This window comes from Vulpes lagopus, chromosome 10 (assembly GCF_018345385.1).
Source record: "Vulpes lagopus strain Blue_001 chromosome 10, ASM1834538v1, whole genome shotgun sequence".
NCBI lineage: Eukaryota > Metazoa > Chordata > Mammalia > Carnivora > Canidae > Vulpes > Vulpes lagopus.
The window spans coordinates 83,028,101-83,048,662 of NC_054833.1; the positions used below are offsets into that span (position 1 = coordinate 83,028,101).

The 20,562-nt window shown below is 53.0% G+C and overlaps 3 protein-coding genes across 3 annotated transcripts; 1 reads left to right on the forward strand and 2 right to left on the reverse strand.

Moving 5' to 3' along the window:
- Positions 1–2,106: 2,106 nt before the first annotated feature.
- On the reverse strand, positions 2,107–6,587 carry MRPL20 (mitochondrial ribosomal protein L20). The gene is made up of 4 exons (XM_041771445.1): positions 6,429–6,587; positions 6,229–6,339; positions 4,019–4,096; positions 2,107–2,522 (listed from the first exon to the last, which is right to left on the reverse strand). The coding sequence occupies exons 1-4, from the start codon at positions 6,513–6,515 to the stop codon at positions 2,349–2,351; spliced, it is 450 nt and encodes a 149-aa protein (XP_041627379.1). The 5' UTR covers positions 6,516–6,587; the 3' UTR covers positions 2,107–2,348.
- Positions 6,588–11,234: 4,647 nt separating this feature from the next.
- On the reverse strand, positions 11,235–15,137 carry ANKRD65 (ankyrin repeat domain 65). Its single transcript, XM_041772542.1, has 4 exons — positions 15,098–15,137; positions 13,951–14,171; positions 13,289–13,820; positions 11,235–12,747 (listed from the first exon to the last, which is right to left on the reverse strand). Exons 2-4 carry the CDS (start codon positions 14,169–14,171, stop codon positions 12,307–12,309), a joined length of 1,194 nt encoding a protein of 397 aa, XP_041628476.1. The 5' UTR covers positions 15,098–15,137; the 3' UTR covers positions 11,235–12,306.
- A 1,403-nt stretch (positions 15,138–16,540) lies between these two features.
- On the forward strand, positions 16,541–18,934 carry TMEM88B (transmembrane protein 88B). The gene is made up of 2 exons (XM_041770073.1): positions 16,541–17,080; positions 18,047–18,934. Exons 1-2 carry the CDS (start codon positions 16,805–16,807, stop codon positions 18,305–18,307), a joined length of 537 nt encoding a protein of 178 aa, XP_041626007.1. The 5' UTR covers positions 16,541–16,804; the 3' UTR covers positions 18,308–18,934.
- The last annotated feature ends 1,628 nt before the right edge of the window (positions 18,935–20,562 follow it).

Consider the following 20,562-nt stretch of genomic DNA (forward strand, 5'->3'; position numbering starts at 1 on the left):
GAGGCCCCCTGGGGTGGCTGAGAGCGAGCAAGAGTTGGCGTGCGGGTAAGTTGTCCCCAGCCCATGCCCGCAGCAACGAGATGCGGTTTACCTGCATCCACCCGGGCAGCTGGCGGGGTCATCCTACCCGGTCCTCCCTGAGTTCACAGGGACAAGGGAGGAATAATTAAACGTCGAGTTCGAGGTTTCTGTGAAGCCTGGGTTAAGGCACGAGTGGCTCCGGACAGGCAGGAAGGGAGCTCGGACGTCCTTCCTCAGTGGGGAGCCGCTCTTGATGCCTCATCGCTTCTACCGGCCAGTCCCGTACCAGGGCAGCAGCTGCGGGATTCGTTCTCTTGCTGCACAGCTAGCCCAGACTTTCATCATGACTAGTGCAAGAACTTCTGGGGGTGGGGTACGCTGGAGAGGAGATGACAGGGTAAAAGCCTACCGTGGGGAAGCTCCAGACGCTTGGAGATGCTAGTTACTGCACCCAACTCAAACTCCCAAACCCAGAGGCATCTCTGGCTTTCACCCCTGGTGACTCATACAGCGCCTGCCTCCCTCTCTTCATCTTCATGGGCAACACGGTCACAGGGTCCCATCTCCCCTGATCCCAGGGTGCCCCGCTCTGTGGACTGAGCAGCACACTGTTGGGGAAAGGAGGAACATTCTTTTGTCAGGAAACAGCTTGTTTCTCCTTGTCCCTGCCATGAACCCAGGCTGACCTGAAGGAAAACTTGGGTCTTGTTGCTGGAGGGGGAGGGGTTGCTGGGAGCAGCCCACAGTTGTTTACATTTTCCTGCAGCTCCTACATAGCAGCTTACTGCACACAGAGTTCAGTACCCTACAGCAAAGGACTATGTGTCCTCCACCCCGGTGTGTATTCAAAACCCACTCACTGATGATTGGTGTACACTGAGCACCTTGTGCGCAGAGCTAGTGAACAAGACAACCTCACACCTCCAAATGGTCTGGTCATCATTAGACTCAGTGAAAAGACCCAGGAGGGGGAGCCTGTTAGGCCAGTACAGTAACTGAGCCAGAAGAGATGTTGGCCTGCAGGGAGGAGGAAGAAAAGACAGAATCAAGAGGTCACCAAGTAGTAGGTAGCCAGGTTTTGACTGGCTCTCCATGAGTATGGAGGTGGTCTTGAGTCCTCAATAGGAACCCAGAGTGACTCCAAGAAGACTGCTGATAAAGGATGGAGGACCCAGCATGGGAGCATTAGGAGTGGTGGATGAAAGATGGGCACTCATTTTGGGTAGGTAGGTGTACATTGCCAGATAAAGGCCAACAACTGCTACTGTAGGCCTGAAGAACTTTCCTGGGGGCAGAGGGCAGAGCAGAGGGAGACAGTGCAAGGAGAGGGAGGGGAGGAAGTCCATGGTCCTTGGAGGTCAAGGGCTGACTATGTGTTGGATTTTGGTTCCAGATGGCTTTGATGAGAGTTATCTGGACATGATGGGACCAACTATAGACCAGTGGCAGGAAGCAAGAGGTAGATACCAGAGCTGGGCAAGAGAGGAACAGACTCAAGCTGGAAGGAGCTCAAAGTATATTGAGAAGGAGTACAAAGTACAGTGAGAGAAACTGAGGGTAATGGAAGGGACCTGGCCCGGAGCAGGGGGTAGATGCCAGACGTATGGGTGGGGCAGAGTTACAGTTGCTATAAGTTGGTCTCTATCAGGGGAGTGAGGATGTTGGGAAATTGTTCCTAGGCTTGATTCTGTACTTACTGAAGTAGAGTATCTGGGAAAGGGATCCAAAACCCTTATGTTCAGGTCTCCCCACAGGTGATGTAAAGTTAGGCGGGGGAGTGAGGGAAAAAGCAGAGAAACTGAAACTTGCACTCAACTCAGGGTGACTGAAGAGCCGAGCAACAAGGTCCTTGCTGGAAAGTGGAGACCAGGGGAGGTCCAGAGTGGGGCAGGTAGGCTTGGGTTCTAAGGACAGGCTACCCACATAGCCCTGAGAGGAGCTAGCATTAGAGTTCAGATATCTGGCACAAATCTCCCCACCTGCAGGAGCTCATTCTTAGTTGACCCCTCACCCTAACAGTCTCCCCTTACCCCACAAGGCACCCAAGGTATGTGTACTTATGCCAGAGAACACAACTCAAAACGCTGAACACCACACGAGCTTTATTTGCACATCTGTGTAAGATTTCTAGATTTGTCCCAGTAAGGGAAGAAGGAGCCTTTCTCTTACACCTGTCACTAAAATGCAAACTAATATAATTGCTGACCAAACTTACACACATGGTGACATAACTTTTAGCCCCTATGTTAACCACTGTGATTATCAGGGGGAAAAACAATTTTCCTAAGACATTCAGCTACAAAGGGCAGGCAGTGTTGGAATCCCCCTCAGTGATGCTGCACTACTCTGGAAAATATGCCTTCAGGCTCTTTGCCATCCCCTAGGGCAGCAGCAAATCCTTCCAGTCGCCTCCTTTTGGCCAAAGCAGCCAAAGATTTAAAAGTCTTTGGTTCATAGATGGCTAGATCCGCAAGTACTTTCCTGTTGAGCTCCACCTGGCACTGGGAAGAAAATCAGAGCCTGTGTCAGCATCAGAAATGTGTTTTTATTGAAAAAACGACAAGACTGAATACAGCTGTCCTATGTTGAGTCAGCCAAAAGCATCTCTGCTGAGCATACTATGCACGCCTCCAGGGCAGTCTCTTCCCTCATGGGACAAATGATCTCTTTGGGGAGGTGAAGAGTGTGTGGAGACTGTGCTCAAGCAGCATGCTGGAGGATAAATATGAACAAGGAGAAGAGGAAGGCATCCCTGCAAGAGGTGATGACACATGAACAAGAATATTGGCTTCCAGTCCTGGTGCCAGCCATGGAACTAATAAACTTGTTTGGGGCGGGGCGGGGCGGGGGGGGTACTTTTTTGGGGTCAATGATCTACCATCACCCAGATACAACTGATTGCTGGCCTGGGGTAACCCTTTAAGTCAACTTTGAAGAAGAAATCAACTCTCCTACAAACAATGAAGTGAGACACAGAAAAGTATATGAGATACAGGCAGAGGATTAAGGAACAAAAGCAGGTATTTCTCAATTCCCATAAGAAAATGAAACCAGAAGTCCTATCAAGTAAAACTGCACGTGACTTCCAAAAACTGATGAACATAAAAAGCAAAAGAAAGGATGATCCCTGCACGTTAACCCCAACTATGCAGGGGTGGCTCCTACTCTACTACCTGGGCCTTGCACAAGGTCTGTTCTGGGCCTTGCACAAGGTCTGTTCTGGGCCTAGGGTCTTCATCAGTAAAACGGCAATGTTACGCATGAGGATCCTTGCAAATAACCAAAGACAGGGTGTGGTACAAGCTAGAAACACAACACCCACTCCTTTTTTTGTTTTTTTTTTTTTTTCTTCCCCCCCACCCCCCCACTCCTCTTTTTAAGAAAAAAACAAGAGGGATGCGTGGGTGGCTCCCTGGTTGAGCATCTGCCTTAGTCTCAGGGCATGATCCTGAGGTCCAGGGATCAAGTCTCACACTAGGCACCCTGCAAGGAGCCTGCCTCTCCCTCTGCCTATGTCTCTGCTCCTCTCATGAATAAATAAAAACTTTAATAATAAAATGTACACAAAAGGAGAGGGATTAGGATAAACACCAAATCGAACAATTAACCAAGATTTTGTGACACATGCTTAATCTGTCCTGTCCAGCATAAGTCCCCATGCTGTTTGACTAGGAGTTTCAACTTCACCTGCTACCTAATCAGAAATCTTTCAGTGCACAACTCAAATTACATTTTAAAGTGAAGTCCAAGTTTTCTGCTCTTTTTCTCTTGATGGAAAAACACAGTGGCTCATGTCCTGGTACCAGTTACCATATTTCCAATTCTGCTACCAGCAGAGCAAAGGCAAAGCAACTGTGATGAGTCCTTGAACCTGCCAGAACTCCACCTTGAGAACATGTCAGGAGCTAACACTCCATGGCCTATTGCACTGGAGCACCCCAGTCAGGCTGCTTTCTATAGATTTCAACATTCAACAGGACCACATCCTCAACCGTACCTTAATTAAATTGACAATGAATGCCGGGTACTTCAGGCCATGTTCCTGGGAGGCAGCTGTGATTCGATTAATCCAGAGCTGAAATAGAACATTGAGATGCTTAAGGACCACATGTGCATTATGTCCACACCTCCCAACAAACGTCCTGAGTCAACTAAAAATCAAACAACTCTTTTTGCAAAAATGAATAGGAATAGAAAAGCCTGGGCCGGCTCAGTGGTTGAGCGCCTGCCTTCAACCCAGGGTGTGATCCTGGAGACCGGGGATGGAGTCCCACATCAGGCTCCTCTCTGGGAGCCTGCTTCTCCCTCTGCCTCTCTGTCTCTCATGAATAAATAAATAAAATCTTTAAAAAAAAAAAAAAAAAGGAGTAGAAAAGCCTGTGATTTATATTTAGGCACACTGGTCTGCAGTATAGTCAGCAGAATTTGACGTTCTTCATTCAAATGCCAGCTTCCTTCTAAATAAATAGGGAAATCACATGCTGTAAAGCATTAATTCAACACACATTTTGGGATCCTGAGAATACAAATGTGAGCCAAAGCTTCTGTGTCAAACGCAGCTCAATCCAGAAAGGATCCATGTGAATGAATCAGAACAGCCACCAAGATCAGTGCTACCAGGTGGGGATGAAAAACTTGAGATGGAAGCTTCATGGAGTTGGAGGTAAAACGGTCTTGAAGGAGGTACAGGGCTGGAGGAGATGGGAGGGGAGGCATCACAGAGAACTTCCTGGCAAGTGGTAGCAGGGTAAGTTCCAGGCACAGCCAAAGGTCTGAAAACTGCAAGAAATCAAGGCTAGTGGTTTGGTGCAGCACGACCTAGAAAGGTAAGTCCATTACGTGGAATATTCCCAATAGATCTGGTCTGTTAAATAACAGGTTGGATTATGGGACACCTCACTGGCTCAGATGGTAGAGCCTGCAACTCTGAATCTCCAGGTTGTAGAGATTACTTAAAAAATAAAATTTTAAAATATAAATAAGGGATTGGATTCTTAAGCCATTCTATTCTCAATCTTAAGATCTTTTTTTAGTTTTATTTTTCTTTATTTATGATAGTCACAGAGAGAGAGAGGCAGAGACACAGGCAGAGGGAGAAGCAGGCTCCATGCACCGGGAGCCCAATGTGGGATTTGATCCCGGGTCTCCAGGATCGCGCCCCGGGCCAAAGGCTGGCGCCAAACCGCTGCGCCACCCAGGGATCCCGTCAATCTTAAGATCTTACTCAAGTTCATTTTATTCCTTCGGTGGTTCCAATTTTTAAATGTGCATGAGAACTGTATGTAGTGGTTTATTTAAACAGATTTCTAGAACCCACCTCCAGGCTTTCTGACTCAGTAGGTGTAGTGGGCCCTGAACTTGCTAACAAGTTCCTAGGTGAGGCAGCTGCTGTACAGGGACCTCACTCCTCTGTGAGCAGCAAATGCATGTGTGTTACCAGACACTGCTCACAAGTCTTCCCATACATTTGGACTGACCAGATCCATGCAGGGTCACAGCAAGTAGCACCACCTTTACCATTCTGCATAAATGAAAGGCATAAATGACAAAGCTGGGATGTAGAGGTCACTCCTGCACACGAGACCATCGTGCACAGGGATTGCTTATCATGCTGTGACCCTGATCAACAGTTAATGAGGCATTTGTGACTTTAAAGGGTCAGAATTACTCCCTCTCCCTTATTCGTTCATCCAATACTTATAAATTGTTACTGATCTAGGCCGGAGGTTACAGCATTCAGCAGAGCGGAAAATCGCACCTAAAACTTACTTTGGGGTGGGGAGCAATAACCAACCAACCAAGTCAAAGATGCTGCAGAAAGGACGCTAAATTCCCTAACCCCAACCCCAATGAGGGAGATGCGCCACAGGGCGGTGGGGCGTGACCCGGGCACGCAAAAGAAACGCCAAGTGCGAAGAACACGTAAGGAAGCAGGCTAGGCTTCTCGCAGATGCACCTGGGAAGCCAAGAGAGGACCTACAGCAAGTGGGCGAGGGGAAGTGGCCAGAGACGGTCTCAGGTCCAGTGGGCCTGGAGTCGGCTTCCACAGGGTGCGAGGCGCGGGGCAGGCAGGAATTGCCGGGGGTTCGGGTGTGGGAGGCGACAGTGGTGCGGAGGATGGGGACGCCATCCCGAGTTGGGGGCGGAGAGGGTCAGGAGCAAGCGGCACAGGGGGAGGGGAAGCCCAGCCCCCGGGTCCGCGCTTACGGTCCGCATGTTCCTCTTCTTCAGTCTCCGCGCTTTTGTGCATTTCACAAACGCTCTGGTCACGGCTCTCACCGCCAGCTTGTAGCACCGATTCTTCCTTCCTCGAAAGTGCTGGGTCAAGAAACGGGAAAGGGGGTTCAGCGCGGCCAGGGCCGGGAGGACACGCGGGGGTGGGTGCGGGGCGTGCGCGGCCGACTCACCCGCGCGTGCTGCAGCACCTCCTGGACCCGCCAGTAGCGGTCCGTGAGGCGGCTCCGCAGCCAGAGCTGCGCGGTGAGGAAGACCATGGCGCCTGCGGGCCGGCGTCTCCACTCCGCCGCGCGCGCGCCGTGCCGCCCCTAGAGGAAGTGGTGGCGGCGCCCGAGCGCTTCCGGGTCAGAGTCCCAACGGGGATTTCCGGGGTGCCGCGAGCGTGCCGGCGCCCCCGCCACTCACAGCCCGAGTCTTTGCTCGAGGCGGGAGTGGGACTCCCGGTCTTGAGTGTGTAGCGGGCCAGACGCGGTAGGTACGGGGGAGAAGGTAAATACTAATGGTCCCACTTGTTCGAGACGCCGGGAGTAGGCAGGTCCGCAGACGGAAGCTGGCGCGGGGGGGGGCGGGCTGCCGGCGGGCTCGGGGGCCCCTGTGGGGGCGGGGCTGCAGGCGGGGGTGACTGTTCTGCCACTGCGTGCGGCGGAGGGCTGCTTGACGCCTTAAGGATGCTGAACGCCGTCCACTTGTGCGCTCTAAAATGGCCAAAACGGGGACGCCTGGGTGGTTCAGCGGTTGGCGCCTGCTGTCAGCTCAGGTCGTGATCCCTGGGATCGAGTCCCGCATCGGGCTCCCTGCGTGGAGCTTGCTTCTCCCTCTGCTTGTATCTCTGCCTCTCTTTCTCTCTGTTTCTCCCATGAATAAATAAATAAAGTCTTTAAAAATAAAATAAAATAACCTGTACTCACTTGTCTTGCTGCTTTGTTACGAGTCTTGGATTAAAAAACAATTTTTTGGGATGCTTAGGTGGCTCAGCAGTTGAGTGTCTGCCTTCGGCCCAGGGCGTGATCCTGGAGCCCTGGGATCGAGTCCCACATCAGGCTCCTTGCATGGAGAGTGCTTCTCCCTCTGCCTGTGTTTCTGCCTCTCTCTGTGTGTGTCTCTCATGAACAAATAAAATCTTTAAAAAACAAAAAACAATCTTTTGGGGCAGCTCCCGTGGCTCAGCGGTTTAGCGCCACCTTCAGCCCAGGGCGTGATCCTGGAGTCCCGCATTGGGACTGCTTCTCCCTCTGCCTTGTCTCTGCCTCTCTCTCTCTTTCTCTGCCTCTCTCTCTCTCTCTCTCTCTGTGTGTGTCTCTCATAAATAAATAAATAAAATATTTTTGAAAAACGAGTACAGGTTATTTATTTTGTAGAATGTCTGAGTTTGTCTGAGATTTCCTTACAAATAAAATCAGGTCAGGACACCTGTGTGGCTCAGCGGTTTAGTGTCTGCCTTCAGCCCAGGGCGTGATCCTGGAGTCCAGGATCGAGTCCCACATCGGGCTTCCTGCATGGAGCCTGCTTCTCCCTCTGCCTATGTCTCTGCCTCTCTGTGTCTATCATAAACGAATAAATAAGATCCTTAAAAAAAAAAAAAGTAGAATCAGGTCATACATTTTTGGCAGAATACTACAAAAAGTATATTGTGTCTTTGTCAGTGCATAGTATTAGGAGGCCTTGATGGCAGCCTACCACACCATGAGTGCTATCAGCTCTGACCACTTGGTTGTAAGTAATAAGTAGCTTGTAGAGAAAATCTTTGTGATTCATTACAAGGTTTCCTATAGGCCCCTGAGATGGAGGTAGAAGTACAGAGGTGTCTTCTGTAATGTTTGTTAAGGGGGAGGAAGCAGGGGTGCCTGGGAGGCTCAGTCAGTTAAATGTCTGCCTTCCGCTCTGGTCGTGATCTCCGGGTCCTGGGATTGAGCCCCCTGCTTCTCCCTCCCCCCCTTTTGCTCCCCATTTTTGTGCTTGCTCTCTCACACTGGAGAGGCCTCAGATAGGATGCAGATCAGACAACATGTGCACTCACCCAGTAGTTCTGAGCAGAGATCGCTTATTAGAGATGCCTCATGTTAGGCAGAAATGGGAGACTCCAGTACTTTCACCATGTTCAGCCTGTGTCTGGAGCCACCAGGAGAAGCATGCCATTTGCTGAGAGATGCTGTGGTGGACTTGAACCTGAATGGTGAGTGCAGTCTGGAATGGGTGCCTAAGCAGCACCCCTCTGTGGCCACCACACTTTGAGACAACATGAATATCCTGTTTCTCATCAAATTTGCATTCATTCATTGTTGATTTTCTAGCCCCATCATTCTTTCCATATTTATTATGATTCTACTCAAAGAAGAGCTTTCCCTTTTGGGACGGTGCAATTTTAAATTAGAGGGTCCAAAGAAGGGAGTTACTGATTGGGGCAGGCAGGTATCTGTAGGAAGAGTATGGCAGGCAGAGGAGTCAGCAAGTGCAAAGGACTAGAGGTAAGAGCACACCTTTCCTGTGGTCAAGAACAGTCAAAAGACCAGTGTGGTGGGAGTGAGGCAAACGAGTCCCAAGGACCTCTGAACTTCAGTAAGAAGTCAGAGGCCAGAGATGGAAACTGGTGAGGATGTGTAGGGCCTTGGTCATGAAAGGACTTCATGTTCTGGTTATTTACCATGCTGCATTCAGGCTTTCTCGCAGCACAATGGCTTCAGGGCTGTCATTCCATACATAATGGCTGAAGGCCAAGGTAATACTTTATCTCCTTCTTGGCTCACCTGAGAGAACCGCACAGCATCATTTCAGGAGTCTGAATAGTCACAAAAGTTCACTCAATGTCAAAGGGCAAAGACACAGACTCTAGCTCTGGATGGGAATGTTAAGATTAAAAATAAAATTGCGGGATCCCTGGGTGGCTCAGTGGTTTAGTGCCTGCCTTTGGCCCAGGGCCTGATCCTGGAGATCCAGGATCGAGTCCCACATCGGGCTCCCTGCGGGGGAGCCCACTTCTCCCTCTGCCTGTATCTCTGCCTCTCTGTGTCTCTCATGAATAAATAAATAAAGTGTTTTAAAAAAATAAAATAAAATTGCCAGTCGTTTTACCAGAAAAAAAAAAAATGTATATATATATTTGAGAAAAGAGAATTGCAGTCCAGGACAAGCAAGTTACTACAATACCCGGAGAACAACCAAAGAGGATATTTTATAGAGGAAAGTGAGGAGTTGAGACAGCAAAGGAGCTGGTGGAAACAAAAACGTCCACTGGAGTAAACAGAGTGTGAAGTATAGTGGCTTCTCGCTGATAGGGCTGTGGCTGTCTCTCATTGGATGAACTGCATCTGTCTCTCATTGGCTGGGCTGGGGCTGCCTCTCATTGGCTGGGTTGTTATGGTCTCTCAGGCTGAGCTGTTGCTGGGAGATAAGGAAAGCCTCCTATCTCCTGCTGAGCTAGTGAAGTAACACCCATCTGCAGGGTCCCTCTCTTCTTGTTGGGTCAGCAGTTGCTGAGGAGTGGTAGGGCCTGAGAACCTCCTCTCCCACTCAAACCTCTCCAACTATATTTTCGTGAGGCTTTCTGTTGTTAATTTGCACAGGAGGAACATGGAGATCACATTGTAGAAAGAAGATGTGAACGACCCCTGGGTCACTCAGCGGTTGAGTGTCTGTCTGCTTTTGGTTCAGGGTGTGATCCCGGTCAGGGGATTGAGTCCTGGATCAGGCTCCCTGAGGGGAGTGTGCTTATCCCTCTGCCTATGTCCCTGCCTCTCTCTGTGTATGTCTCTCATGAATACATAAGTAAGATATATTTTTTAAGATTTTATTTATTTATTCACGAGAGACACACAGAGAGAGAAGCAGAGACACAGGCAGGGGGAGAAGCAAGCTCCATGTAGGGAGCCTGACGTGGGACTCTATCCCGGGTTCCCAGGATCACACCCCAGGCTGCAGGCGGCACTAAACCGCTGTGCCACCGGGGCTGCCCTAAATAAGTAAAATATTAAAAAAAAGAAAGAAAGAAAAAGAAAGAAAGAAAGAGAGAGAGAGAGAGAGAAAGAAAGAAAGAAAGAGAAAGAAGAAAGAAAGAAAGAAGAAAGAAAGAAAGAAAGAAAGAAAGAAAGAAAGAAAGAAAGAAAGAAAGAAAAAAAAAGAGCATGTGAGCTGGGTGAGGTCACTGGGGCATCTGGACAATACAATATGTGACACTGTGTTTTCACCTTGTGAACGGAAGAGTCACTGGGGGCATTCTGAGCAGGAGAGTAGCATCATCCAACTTAATAAACTTACAGCTGCCGTTTGCAGAACAGACTTCAGGGAGGCAAGGGCTCAAGCAGGAAAACCAATTACACTGGAAGCTGGCTTAGCTGTGGCAACATTACATTCCAGGCGAAGATGACTGTGGCTTGGACCATAGTAGATCCAATGGAGAAGGTGAGAGGCAGTTGGGTGCTGGGTATGCTGTGAAGGTAGAGCCCACAGACTGCTGGGCAGCTGTGTGTACCGCCATCCTGTGCCTTTGAAGACCATTCTCCCTGAGGATCCCAAAGATGTCACTACAGTCCCCACTTTCCCTTATCCCCTGTGTGTCTGCTCTCCACACCCCTCCAGCTCAGCCCTAGGTCTCACTAGGAGTCACTGATATGCCCTCTCTCCCTGGTCTCCCATGTCCAGTCCATCAGCAAGTCCAGAGGGCTCTGCCCACAGTATCAGTCCAATTCTGCCTGTATATCCCACCCTGGTGGCCAAGGTGCCACTATCTCACTGGTTTCCCTGTACCTCCCTTCCCTAGACACATCAACTCTGTATTTGGCAGGCGCCTGAGCAGATTAGACCATGTCACATTTTTTTTAAAGATTTTATTTATTTATTCATGAGAGACACAGAGAGAAAGAGACAGAGACACAATCAGAGGGAGAAGCAGGCTCCATGCACTAGGAGCCCGACGTGGGACTTGATTCCGGGTCTCCAGGATTGCGCCCTGGGCCAAAGGCAGGCGCCAAACCGCTGCGCCACCCAGGGATCCCAGACCATGTCACATTTACATAAACTCCCTCAAGTCTTCCTGTTGCCCTGGATGTAAATCCAAGCATTTCCATGGCCTGTAAGCAGAGGCGCTAATTTGGCACACAACACTCTTGAAAAATGAAATCTGTCCCATAAAGCCATCTCTCAGAAAAACTATAGTTTTAAATTGAATAATGGTGATGGTTTTCTACAAAGATCCAGAGGTAGACCATCAGAAACAACTGTCCCTCTGTTTCAATTGTGCCACAGGAGTTTTAATTTATGGAAATGGCTGAGTGATGACAGGGAGAGGCTGACACCATTGAAAGAACGTATCTTATTACTTGCGTTTCCTGAGACGAGAGGACATGCCATGCCCTACAGGGCCAAAGAGAGGCACCAATGTCCTGTGGAGGCAGAAGCAGGAAGAAGCAGAAAGCTCTGGCCAGAGCCTTTATAGGGGTTCTCACAGGAAAGACAGGCAGAGCAAGGGAAACATTTGGGATTGGCTTGTCCAATATCCCAGTGGTCCTTGGTGCATAGGGCCTGTCCCTAGTTGGATGGTGCCTGACCTTAGATAATTTAGGACAGAGGGAATATCCACTGGATGTATGAGAGAGGAGACAGCAGTTCTGGGAGCAGGCCCTGGACAGAGGGGAGATGTAAGCAACTATGGCCACTAATTTGGCCGTGTAACAAATGGATGCCAGAAGACAGATACTGGATCTCACGTGACATAGGAAGAACATCCCCATGGACAGTGAGAGCAGCTGCGGGTGACAAACCTAGGGTGGATGCAGGGGAGACTACCACATCTTACTCAAATCTGTTGCCACAACTCAGGCTCTCTGCTAAACAGTGTGGAGGAATCTGGAGCTGTAGGGGTGATGTGACCCCAGGGAGCAGTGGGCAGTCCCAGGTTCATTACTGGAGCTCAAGCCACTGCTTCCTTCTCTTCCGTGAACCTCTCAGCCATCCTCCCCGCAGGCAGGCAGGCAGCCTCAGTCCAGAAGAGAGGAACCTGGCACACTGAAGGCTGTGGGAGCCAGGAGACTTCTGTCCAGCTCAGGGCCTCTGCAGCTATGTGCCCCCCCCCCTCCTGCTCTCTGCAAAAGGTGGGCAGCTCTTGGCGCAAGCCTCCAGGGACACCAGGTCCTGGACCACTTCACCCCATTGTGTCCTCAGGGTGGGGCTAGCCCCTCGGCTCAGCAAAAGGTCTGCAGTGGGGCCATGGCCATGCTCCCTGGCAAGGTGAAGGGGGGTGCTATGGAGCCATCCAGTGGCATTGACCTGCGCTCCCCTGTCCAGGAGGTGGCTGGCAACCTCTGCATGGCCTCCCCGGGCAGCATGGTGTAGGGGTGTGAGTCCCAATGAGTCTCGAGCATCCACCTCCACTCCCCAGGCTGCTAGCAGCTGGGCAGCAGGCAGGTGCCCCCCAGCAGCAGCCCTATGGAGTGCAGAGCGACTGTGCCTGTCCTTGAGGCTGGGGTCTGCCCCATGGTCAAGCAGCACCTCCATGTCCTGGAAGAGAAGGGAAGGAGAGGGCAGAGGTTGGCCATGGCCCAGGCAGATGAAGGGCTGGGGTCACACAGTTTCTATCTGACCCGCACGTCATCTGGCTTCCCCCGCCTAACAGCCTCTTTCTCTGTGCTGCTTCCCCATTTAGTAAAAATGAGCCAGCCCCTCTGCCACCCTGGGGAGATTCCACTCCGACAACCACCTGTCCTCCTAAACATCCTCAGATAAAATCCAAGACTAAGCAGCCCATGGCCTCCCTTCACTACCCAGGGCCCTGCTGGACTCAAGCATAGCCCTGGTGCTCATATGTATTTGCTGCTGCCAGTCACCCGCATGAAGTCCGAATGCCCGGCCATGCATGCTCCCCCACCCCAGGCTCCCAAGAGAGGTTACAAACGGGAGACATAGTCAAGGCAGCTTTCTGGCTCCTGACAACGACCTCTCCCCACCCTGCTCTTACCCTCCAGTCCCGCTCCACCTGCCCAGGGGCCCGCCTGACTGCGCCGTCCCGGCAGACACACTGGACAAACACACTGCGATGTACCTGCCTGCGGCCCAGACTCGCCGCAACGCCGAGCGCGGTGGTCCCCGCGCTGTCCCGGGCGTCCACCCGCGCCCCGAGCGCTAGGAGGAGGCGCAGCGCCGCCACGCGCCCAGCAGCGGCCGCCACCAGCAGGGCGCCGTCCAGGCCCGCGCCGTCCGCCGCCAGGAGCTCCAGCACCGGCAGCCGTCCGCCCGCAGCCGCCCAGTGCGCCGCCGTCCAGCCGCGCGCATCCGCCAACGCGGGGCCCGGGCTCGGCGCGCCCAACAGGCGCCCCGCCAGCAGCGTGCGGCCCAGCGCCGCGGCCCAGTGCAGCGGGGTGAGGCCAGCCCCCGAGCGCGCCGCCGCCAGGGCCCCCCGCCGCAGAAGGAGCTCGGCCACCCGCGAGGACCCATGCCAGGCGGCCTCGTGGAGTGGAGTGCGCCCCGCGTGGTCCGCCGCTCCCACGGCGGCCCCTCGCTGCAGCAGCAGACGCACCAGGGGCACGTGGCCGCGCAGCACCGCCAGGTGGAGTGGGGTCCTGCCCCTGTGGTCCCTGTGGGCAGCGAGGCTGGAGTGGCCGCGGGCAGGGGCGCCGGTAGAGGGGCCCTTTCCCCCTGGCCCAGACAAGGGACCCCCACCAACCCCACCCTGGTGAAGATTCTTGGTCCAACCCTAGGGCTCACCTCTCTTCCACGCTCGCCCCTTGACGCAGTAGCTTCCTGGCCAGGCCAAGGTGACCCCTCCACACAGCTTGCAGCAGGAGGCCCCAGGCTTGTGGGTCACTGGGCCCCTCTGTCCTGGCTCCCAGGGCCTCCTCTGAGCCCAGTTCCACCCACCGAAGTTCCTGCTCACCTCCTGCCTCTGTCATGTCCTTCCCCACTGGCTGGGAGCTTCCAGAGTCCATCTGGGAAGAACAAGAATCCTTCATGGATACTGGAGACCCCTGTCCAGCCCCTGTCCATGTGTCCTCAGGCCAATATGAACTGCCCACCACCACCACCATTCCCCAGGGACCAGGTTACCACTTAGTCTTCTGAAGGGTTTAGCTCCTAGTTACCCCTAAAGGGAGTCCACCCTGGGACTCTGTCATCCAGCTAGGGGTCCTCTCCATGTGGTTCCTGGCCAAACCACAGCCTGACAGCCCTCTCATGAAACTCCTTCTGAAAGACTGGAGGTGGGGCTGTCTGCTTGCGAAGGGCTAGAAGGCTGGAACCGAGGCTGTGGGGTGGGGATAGCAGTGCTCCCACTGCGTCAGTCTCAGGGCCACTTCTATGCACTGTTTACCCAGCAACTTAAAGAGGATACCCCACCTGCTGGCAGCAGTCCCTGCTCCAGCACTTTTCCTCCCCTGCCAATTGCCAGGGCTCTTGGCTTGGCCTCCCTCCTGGGAAACAAAGGCCAGGCAGGCAGAAACACGCCCACAGCCTCTGATGTGCCATGACTTGCCCCAGGGAGGCACCCACATGCCTTCCCTTGGGTCCCTCCCTCAGGTCTTGCTCCTCATCCCCTACTCCTGTCCCTGCTGGCTAAGACCACCTCTGGGGCTACAGCTTGGCCTCTCTCATGATTCCAGGCTGTGGAGGTAAACTCCTCCACACCAGGATTGATTTACCATGGATGCTCGGCAACTTGGGTGACACTATGGGGAGTAGGGAGCCCCTTGAGGGTAGGTACTACCTAAGTGGCCAGCCAAAGCAAGGGAGCCGAGGTATCAGTTCCCTGCATCCCTTGACAGGCCGCAGGGGTGGGGGCGGTGCCCAGGAGCCCTGATATGGAAGAGTTACTTCCGTGGACACCGCACCCTGGGAGGACGGGTGGAAAATCCAATACCTCATGAGAGCCAGGTAAGCCTAGAAACTGCCTTCCTGGGATCCCTGGGTGGCGCAGCGGTTTGGCGCCTGCCTTTGGCCCAGGGAGCGATCCTGGAGACCTGGGATCGAATCCCACGTCGGGCTCCCGGTGCATGGAGCCTGCTTCTCCCTCTGCCTGTGTCTCTGACTCTCTCTCTGTGACTATGATAAATAAATAAATAGAAAAAAATTAAAAAAAGAAACTGCCTTCCTGAAGGCAGGAGACTGTGAGGGCCAGCTGTGTGGCAGGTCATCCCAACTTCTGCCTCACTCAGCTATAAATGCATGCAGGCCTGTTGGGGCACCCACACAGAGCAATACCCTGAAGAGCAGAGGCCCACATTGGGCCTATGGCATCCCAGCCTAGAGCAGTCCTGGCACACTGAGGGAGCTCAGGGTGCTTATAGCATGAGCAAATGAATGCAAGACGGACCAAGCAGAGAGTGGAGCTTAGGAGATTTGACTGGTACCTTTTCCACCTGAACTCTGCATCCATCTGAACAGTATTGTTTGCAACATTTTTTTAGCCTCATTTCATTATCCGAATAAATAAACAGCCACTATAAGATCTTGTTATGTTTATGCCTGTGAAAACAATTGTGTGTGTCGGGCAACAGGGCTTGGCATGTGTTGCAGGGAACTTCAGCTTGCATTCTCACAGGGGCATGTATTAGGCTTGCATTCCTAAACCTGCTTGCACTGACTGCCATCCTCCACCATTCATTTGTGTCCAAAGGGAATTTACACACTGGAAAATGTTAGAAGTTGGATGTAATAAAGCCAATGGTGGGAGAAGGAGTGAAGGGGAGACACTCATACCTGATCGCACAGCTTGTTCATTCAGTTCACAGGCAACCTACTCTTTGAATGTCAGCTAGTTATGTAAGCGGTTTTTAAAATGCCAAATGCTATGCAAGAAAAACCTAACATCTGTTAGGAGCTCAGAGCATTTTAGTAATTTGGAGGGAAATTAGTTGGGGTTTACGGAGTACCTGGGAATGTGTTCTCCCCAGGTGAAATAACAAAATGCACGCTCCCACTATTTTCAGGATGGACAAGGCTTCAACACAAAGGATGCTGATAACCATAGCTGCTGTTACTGAGCACCTACTGTGTGCTAAGTCCTGCACTAAGTGCTTCACATGCCCTCTCAACACCCCTACGGTCTAGGCACCCAGTGTTTTCCCTGTTTCACTGAGGCTGACAGAGGCCAGGTTTGGGGATGAGGGCACCAGCAGGGACTAAGGACAGGAAGTGCAGTGGGTGGCCACCTCAACACAGCGGCAACTGATGGGGCAGTTGTCAGAGTCAAGACCTATGAAATGAAGTCGTTGTGAGAGGGAGCTGGAAGCGAGGAGGGGGTGGGACCAGGAGGGAGGAGGGCCCCCAGAGCTAGGACAGCTGTGCAGCCCTGACCAGAACACACAGGAGCTGGCTGCAGAGACTGAGCAGGACTGGAGCTGTAGTCGCCTGGCAGAGGGAAGCCCAGCCTGGCAGCAGGGCAAACTGAGGCTGGGGTGTGACCTCAGAGACTGATGGTCAGAGCTGCACCTACATGGGCCAGGGTGCTGTCCCCCATCTGGGTCCTCTAAGGTTGCTGGAGTCTGGGTAGAAGTCTGACCTGAAGACCTAAGTCCTGCCATCTGAATACCTCTGTGAACCCACCAGGCCTGTTGCCTGCAAGAGCATGAGTGAACAGGAGAAGGAGACAGAGGAGGATGAGGGAGGGGGCACTTCGGACACAGCACCCATGCTGCCGGGAAGATTTCCTGACAGCCAAGCCTCAGCCCTGAGGTCCCCAGGGTGGGTAGGGCTGGCTGTCCGAGGCCTTGGGACTCTGTTGCTGCCTGGCCAAGCCCTGGCCAGACTTTTGCTGCACCTGCTGCTGCCTGCAGCTGTGTTCGTGCTAGTACTGCTGCCAGCAGCTGCCATCGTGTACCTGGGATTCCTGTGCCACTCAAGGGTGAGCTAAGCCATCCATGGGCAGGGCGGGGGCTGGCTGGGGCCTTAGGGAGTGGGGGTCCTGAGAAGTGTGGGCGCTGGGGCTCTAGGTGAATTCCCTCCTCCCAGCATGGCCCCCTTGTCCCAGAGACATCTGTGTCTCTCCCTGGTAAGCCCCTGCTTCTGCCAACCACACACACACACACACACACACACACTCCCCGCAGCCACAGCAAAAGAAGAGCTTTTGTTTGTCACTGGATCGGACCTGCTCCCTCCCCTTCCGAGGCCCCCTAGCCTTGTACCAAGGGCCACCAGGGCCTGGACAGCTGGGCATGGGGGGAAGAAGAGGGAGGTCCAGGAAGAGAAGGTGGAGGGAGATATTGCCAAAGTTCTCCAGTCCGCCACCCCTACGCGCACCCACAGCCCCTCGTAGACTGCTCCTGCCCTCGGCTGGACTTCCTCACGTGGAATGGGCTCTGGTTTGGTCGGTCAGAAGGGGGGAAGGGGTCGGTCAGAGGCGGGGGAGGGGCACAGAGTGCAATGCTGCAGAAGGGAAGGTGATGCGTCCGGTGAGAGCCCTGGGAAGGAGCTCCAGGTCAATGCCAACACAGGGAAGGGCCCCAGGAGAGCAGACACGGAAGGACCGTGGGGATGGGACGATCCGGAGCAAGGCTCTGAGCCTCCCCTCAAGGGCCTCCTGCGCAGGTCATATGCTGCTTGGGCCCCGGTTCTTCTATTTTCAACTCACTAATGCCGGGGCCCAGCCAGCCCACCCCGCAAGCCCTCAGACATGGGCCCAGGTCCCACCCCTGAGGGGCTAACTGACCGCGTGCCTAGCCGGGTCCACCTACTCCAGCCCCCAGTCCTTTACCAGGCCCCGCCCCCACGGCCCCGCCCCCGACTTCGGGCCCCGCCCCCAGACCCCCGCAGAGCCACCTGCTCCCGGCCGCTAGCCGCCCTGCCTGACTGCCCGCCTCGCCTCCAGGTTCACCCAGCACCTCGCCCCGCGTGCCGCACGCTGCTGTCGGATAGAGGCTCCGCGGCACTCATCGTTCTCGGCTTCCTCTCGCTGCCTCCTCTGCTCGTGCTCGCTTCGGCCGCCCGCACCCGCCTGGCCCGGCGCCTCCGCACGCTGCTGCCGCCCGCAGCTTGGCCCCCTGGACCTCGCCGCCACCCGGGGTCCAGCGACCGTGGGCGGGTGGGACGCCACCCCGACGAGGAGGAACAGCTCTGCGCCTGGGTGTGACCCCAGATGCCCCTCCATAGGACGAGACCTCCAAATCCCCCGCCCCATGAGGGAGCCCCCGGCTTGCAATCGCGGGGTCTGCGTCCAGGTTCCGTCCTAGAAAATTGCGGGCCTACCTCGGGGCTTCGTGCGCAGTGCTTGGAGTGGCCGCGAGATGGCACCGGACTCCCCCGGACCGAGGTCCGCCTGTCCCCAAGGTCTCCCTATCCCCGCAGTGCCCTGTCATTGCGAGGAACCGGGAAGCCCCCAGGGAGGAGGGAAATGCCTCTCAGAGTAGGGGCGCATGGCCAGGCTCAGAAAAAGATGGCCTTCCTGGTTTCTGTCCCGCAGCCCTGCGGCCCCTTGTCTGGTCAGTCAGTGGGTCTGCAGAGGGTTTCACCGGTGCTGAGACTTGTGCGGGAGACTTCCACACTCGGCCAGAGGCACATAGTTCCAGAAGCTCAGCAGTGGCCAACAGCCCCAGGGCTTGCAGGGTTCAACCTGGGCTGGGGGTCAGGGCTCGGCTTGTGACCTGGGCTAGCATCTAGACAGGTGCCAGAGTTAAGAGCTCGGTCTCTCTGGATAATTTTAAGATCTTCTCTATCTTTTGCAATCTTTGGCTTTAAGAATATTTCTTTTCTTTTTAAAGATTTTATTTATTTATTCATGAGAGACACACACACACAGAGGCAGAGACACAGGTAGAGGGAGAAGCAGGCTCCATGTAGGGAGCCGGACTGGGACATGATCCTGGCTCTCCAGGATCACGCCCTGGGCTGACGGCGGCACTAAACCGCTGAGCCACCCAGGCTGCCCTTTAAGCATGTTTTTAGTCGTGGATGTGTTCTTATTCACCCATTCAGTATACACTGTGCTTCCCATCAGTTCTAGAGAATTCTCAGCCGTTACCTATGTCACCAAATTGGCCTCCCGTTGATTGTTTGCATTCTTTTTTTGGGAGCATCTCTTCCCCTTTCCTCCTGGTGTCCACTTGCCTGTCTCTTGTATTTTTGTCTTCCTGGCTCTCTGGGCTGCATTCTGAGCAATTTCTTTATCTTCTTCCAGTTCACTAATTCGTTGGTTGTGTCTAATGTCTAATCTGCCAATTAGCAGATTTAATTAATTTTAAGTTATTTTATTATATCAAAAAGTTATACTTGTTTCTTATTCAAATCTCATCAGATGGGAGAGAGTCTCCGTGCATTTCAATTTTGGGATTCCAGTTTTGCATCAATTTCTTGAGCATTTCACCCACAGTTATTTTTTTAAAGATTTTATTTATTTATTTGAGACAGAGAGAATGCGAGAGTGCACAAGGTGGGGGGAAGGCTCAGAGGCAGAAGAGAAACAGACTCCCAGCTGAGCGGGGACCCCCATGTGGGCTTGATCCCAAGACCCTGAGATCATGACCTGAGCTGAAGGCAGATGCTCAACTGACTGAGCTACCCAGGTGCCCCTACCCACAGTTATTTTATATTCTGTACCTAACAATTCTAATTTCTTACTCTCTGGGGGTATGAATCTGTTATTTGTTGTTTCTGCTGATTCTCACTAACAATATAGTGTTTCTTTGAATGGATGCTCATTTTCCACTGTCAACCTGCACCTGTGAGCATCCTGTAGGCATGTCCTTCCAGGAGGGATTCCCTCTGCACGGCATGCCCTATCTGGGCCTGGCTTGGGTCCTGGGCCAGCTTCTGTAATTGCACCTGTGGCTCCCCATCCCTTCGTCAAGGGGCCTCCCTGATACCCCACCTGTTTCCTTTCATCTTCCTGAGTTTCTGTTGATTATTCTTCTGTTTATTTATTTTTAGTGTTTTTAATTTGGGGGAAACATTAGAAGATATTTACTTCCCTGTAAGCCCAGCAGTGTCTTAAAACTGTGTTTCTTGGGGCAACTAGCTGGCCCAGTCAGTAGAGCATGTGACTCTTGATCTCAGAGTTGTCAGTTCAAGCCCCATGTTGGGTGTACAGATTACTTTAAAAAAAAAAAAAAACTACTAAAATGTGTATCTTGTTATTTGTCCAGAATCTAGGGTTAGCTGAAAGACCTTTTAAAGGATCTAGCATACCATGTTGTCGGCAGGTCTCTGTGTGAGTGGCAGGGCCAGAGCTCAGGGTTTAGGCTATGACAAGGCTCAGGGGTTGTTCCGTGGCCTTGAGCAGAGCTCGGTGTGTGGCTGGCTTAGATCCCACAGGAGTTCTTGGGGTTTTCCAATTGTCTGCGCCCAGTCAGACAGGAGCCTGGCCGACTGCCCAGCTCCCAAGGAGAGCTT

What these genes read in the sequence shown, in the direction of transcription:
- MRPL20 (XM_041771445.1), bottom strand. Translation starts at nt 6,515, where the DNA reads ATGGTCTTCCTCACCGCGCAGCTCTGGCTGCGGAGCCGCCTCACGGAC. An exon ending in AGGTGCTGCAGCACGCGCGG is followed by an intron (nt 6,340 to 6,428) that starts GTGAGTCGGCCG and finishes TTCTTGACCCAG; the next exon opens with CACTTTCGAGGAAGGAAGAA. An exon ending in AGAAGAGGAACATGCGGACC is followed by an intron (nt 4,097 to 6,228) that starts GTAAGCGCGGAC and finishes GTTCTATTTCAG; the next exon opens with CTCTGGATTAATCGAATCAC.
- ANKRD65 (XM_041772542.1), bottom strand. Translation starts at nt 14,171, where the DNA reads ATGGACTCTGGAAGCTCCCAGCCAGTGGGGAAGGACATGACAGAGGCA. An exon ending in GGGGCGAGCGTGGAAGAGAG is followed by an intron (nt 13,821 to 13,950) that starts GTGAGCCCTAGG and finishes CGCTGCCCACAG; the next exon opens with GGACCACAGGGGCAGGACCC. An exon ending in CGAGTCTGGGCCGCAGGCAG is followed by an intron (nt 12,748 to 13,288) that starts GTACATCGCAGT and finishes CTTCTCTTCCAG; the next exon opens with GACATGGAGGTGCTGCTTGA.
- TMEM88B (XM_041770073.1), top strand. Translation starts at nt 16,805, where the DNA reads ATGAGTGAACAGGAGAAGGAGACAGAGGAGGATGAGGGAGGGGGCACT. An exon ending in GATTCCTGTGCCACTCAAGG is followed by an intron (nt 17,081 to 18,046) that starts GTGAGCTAAGCC and finishes CCTCGCCTCCAG; the next exon opens with GTTCACCCAGCACCTCGCCC.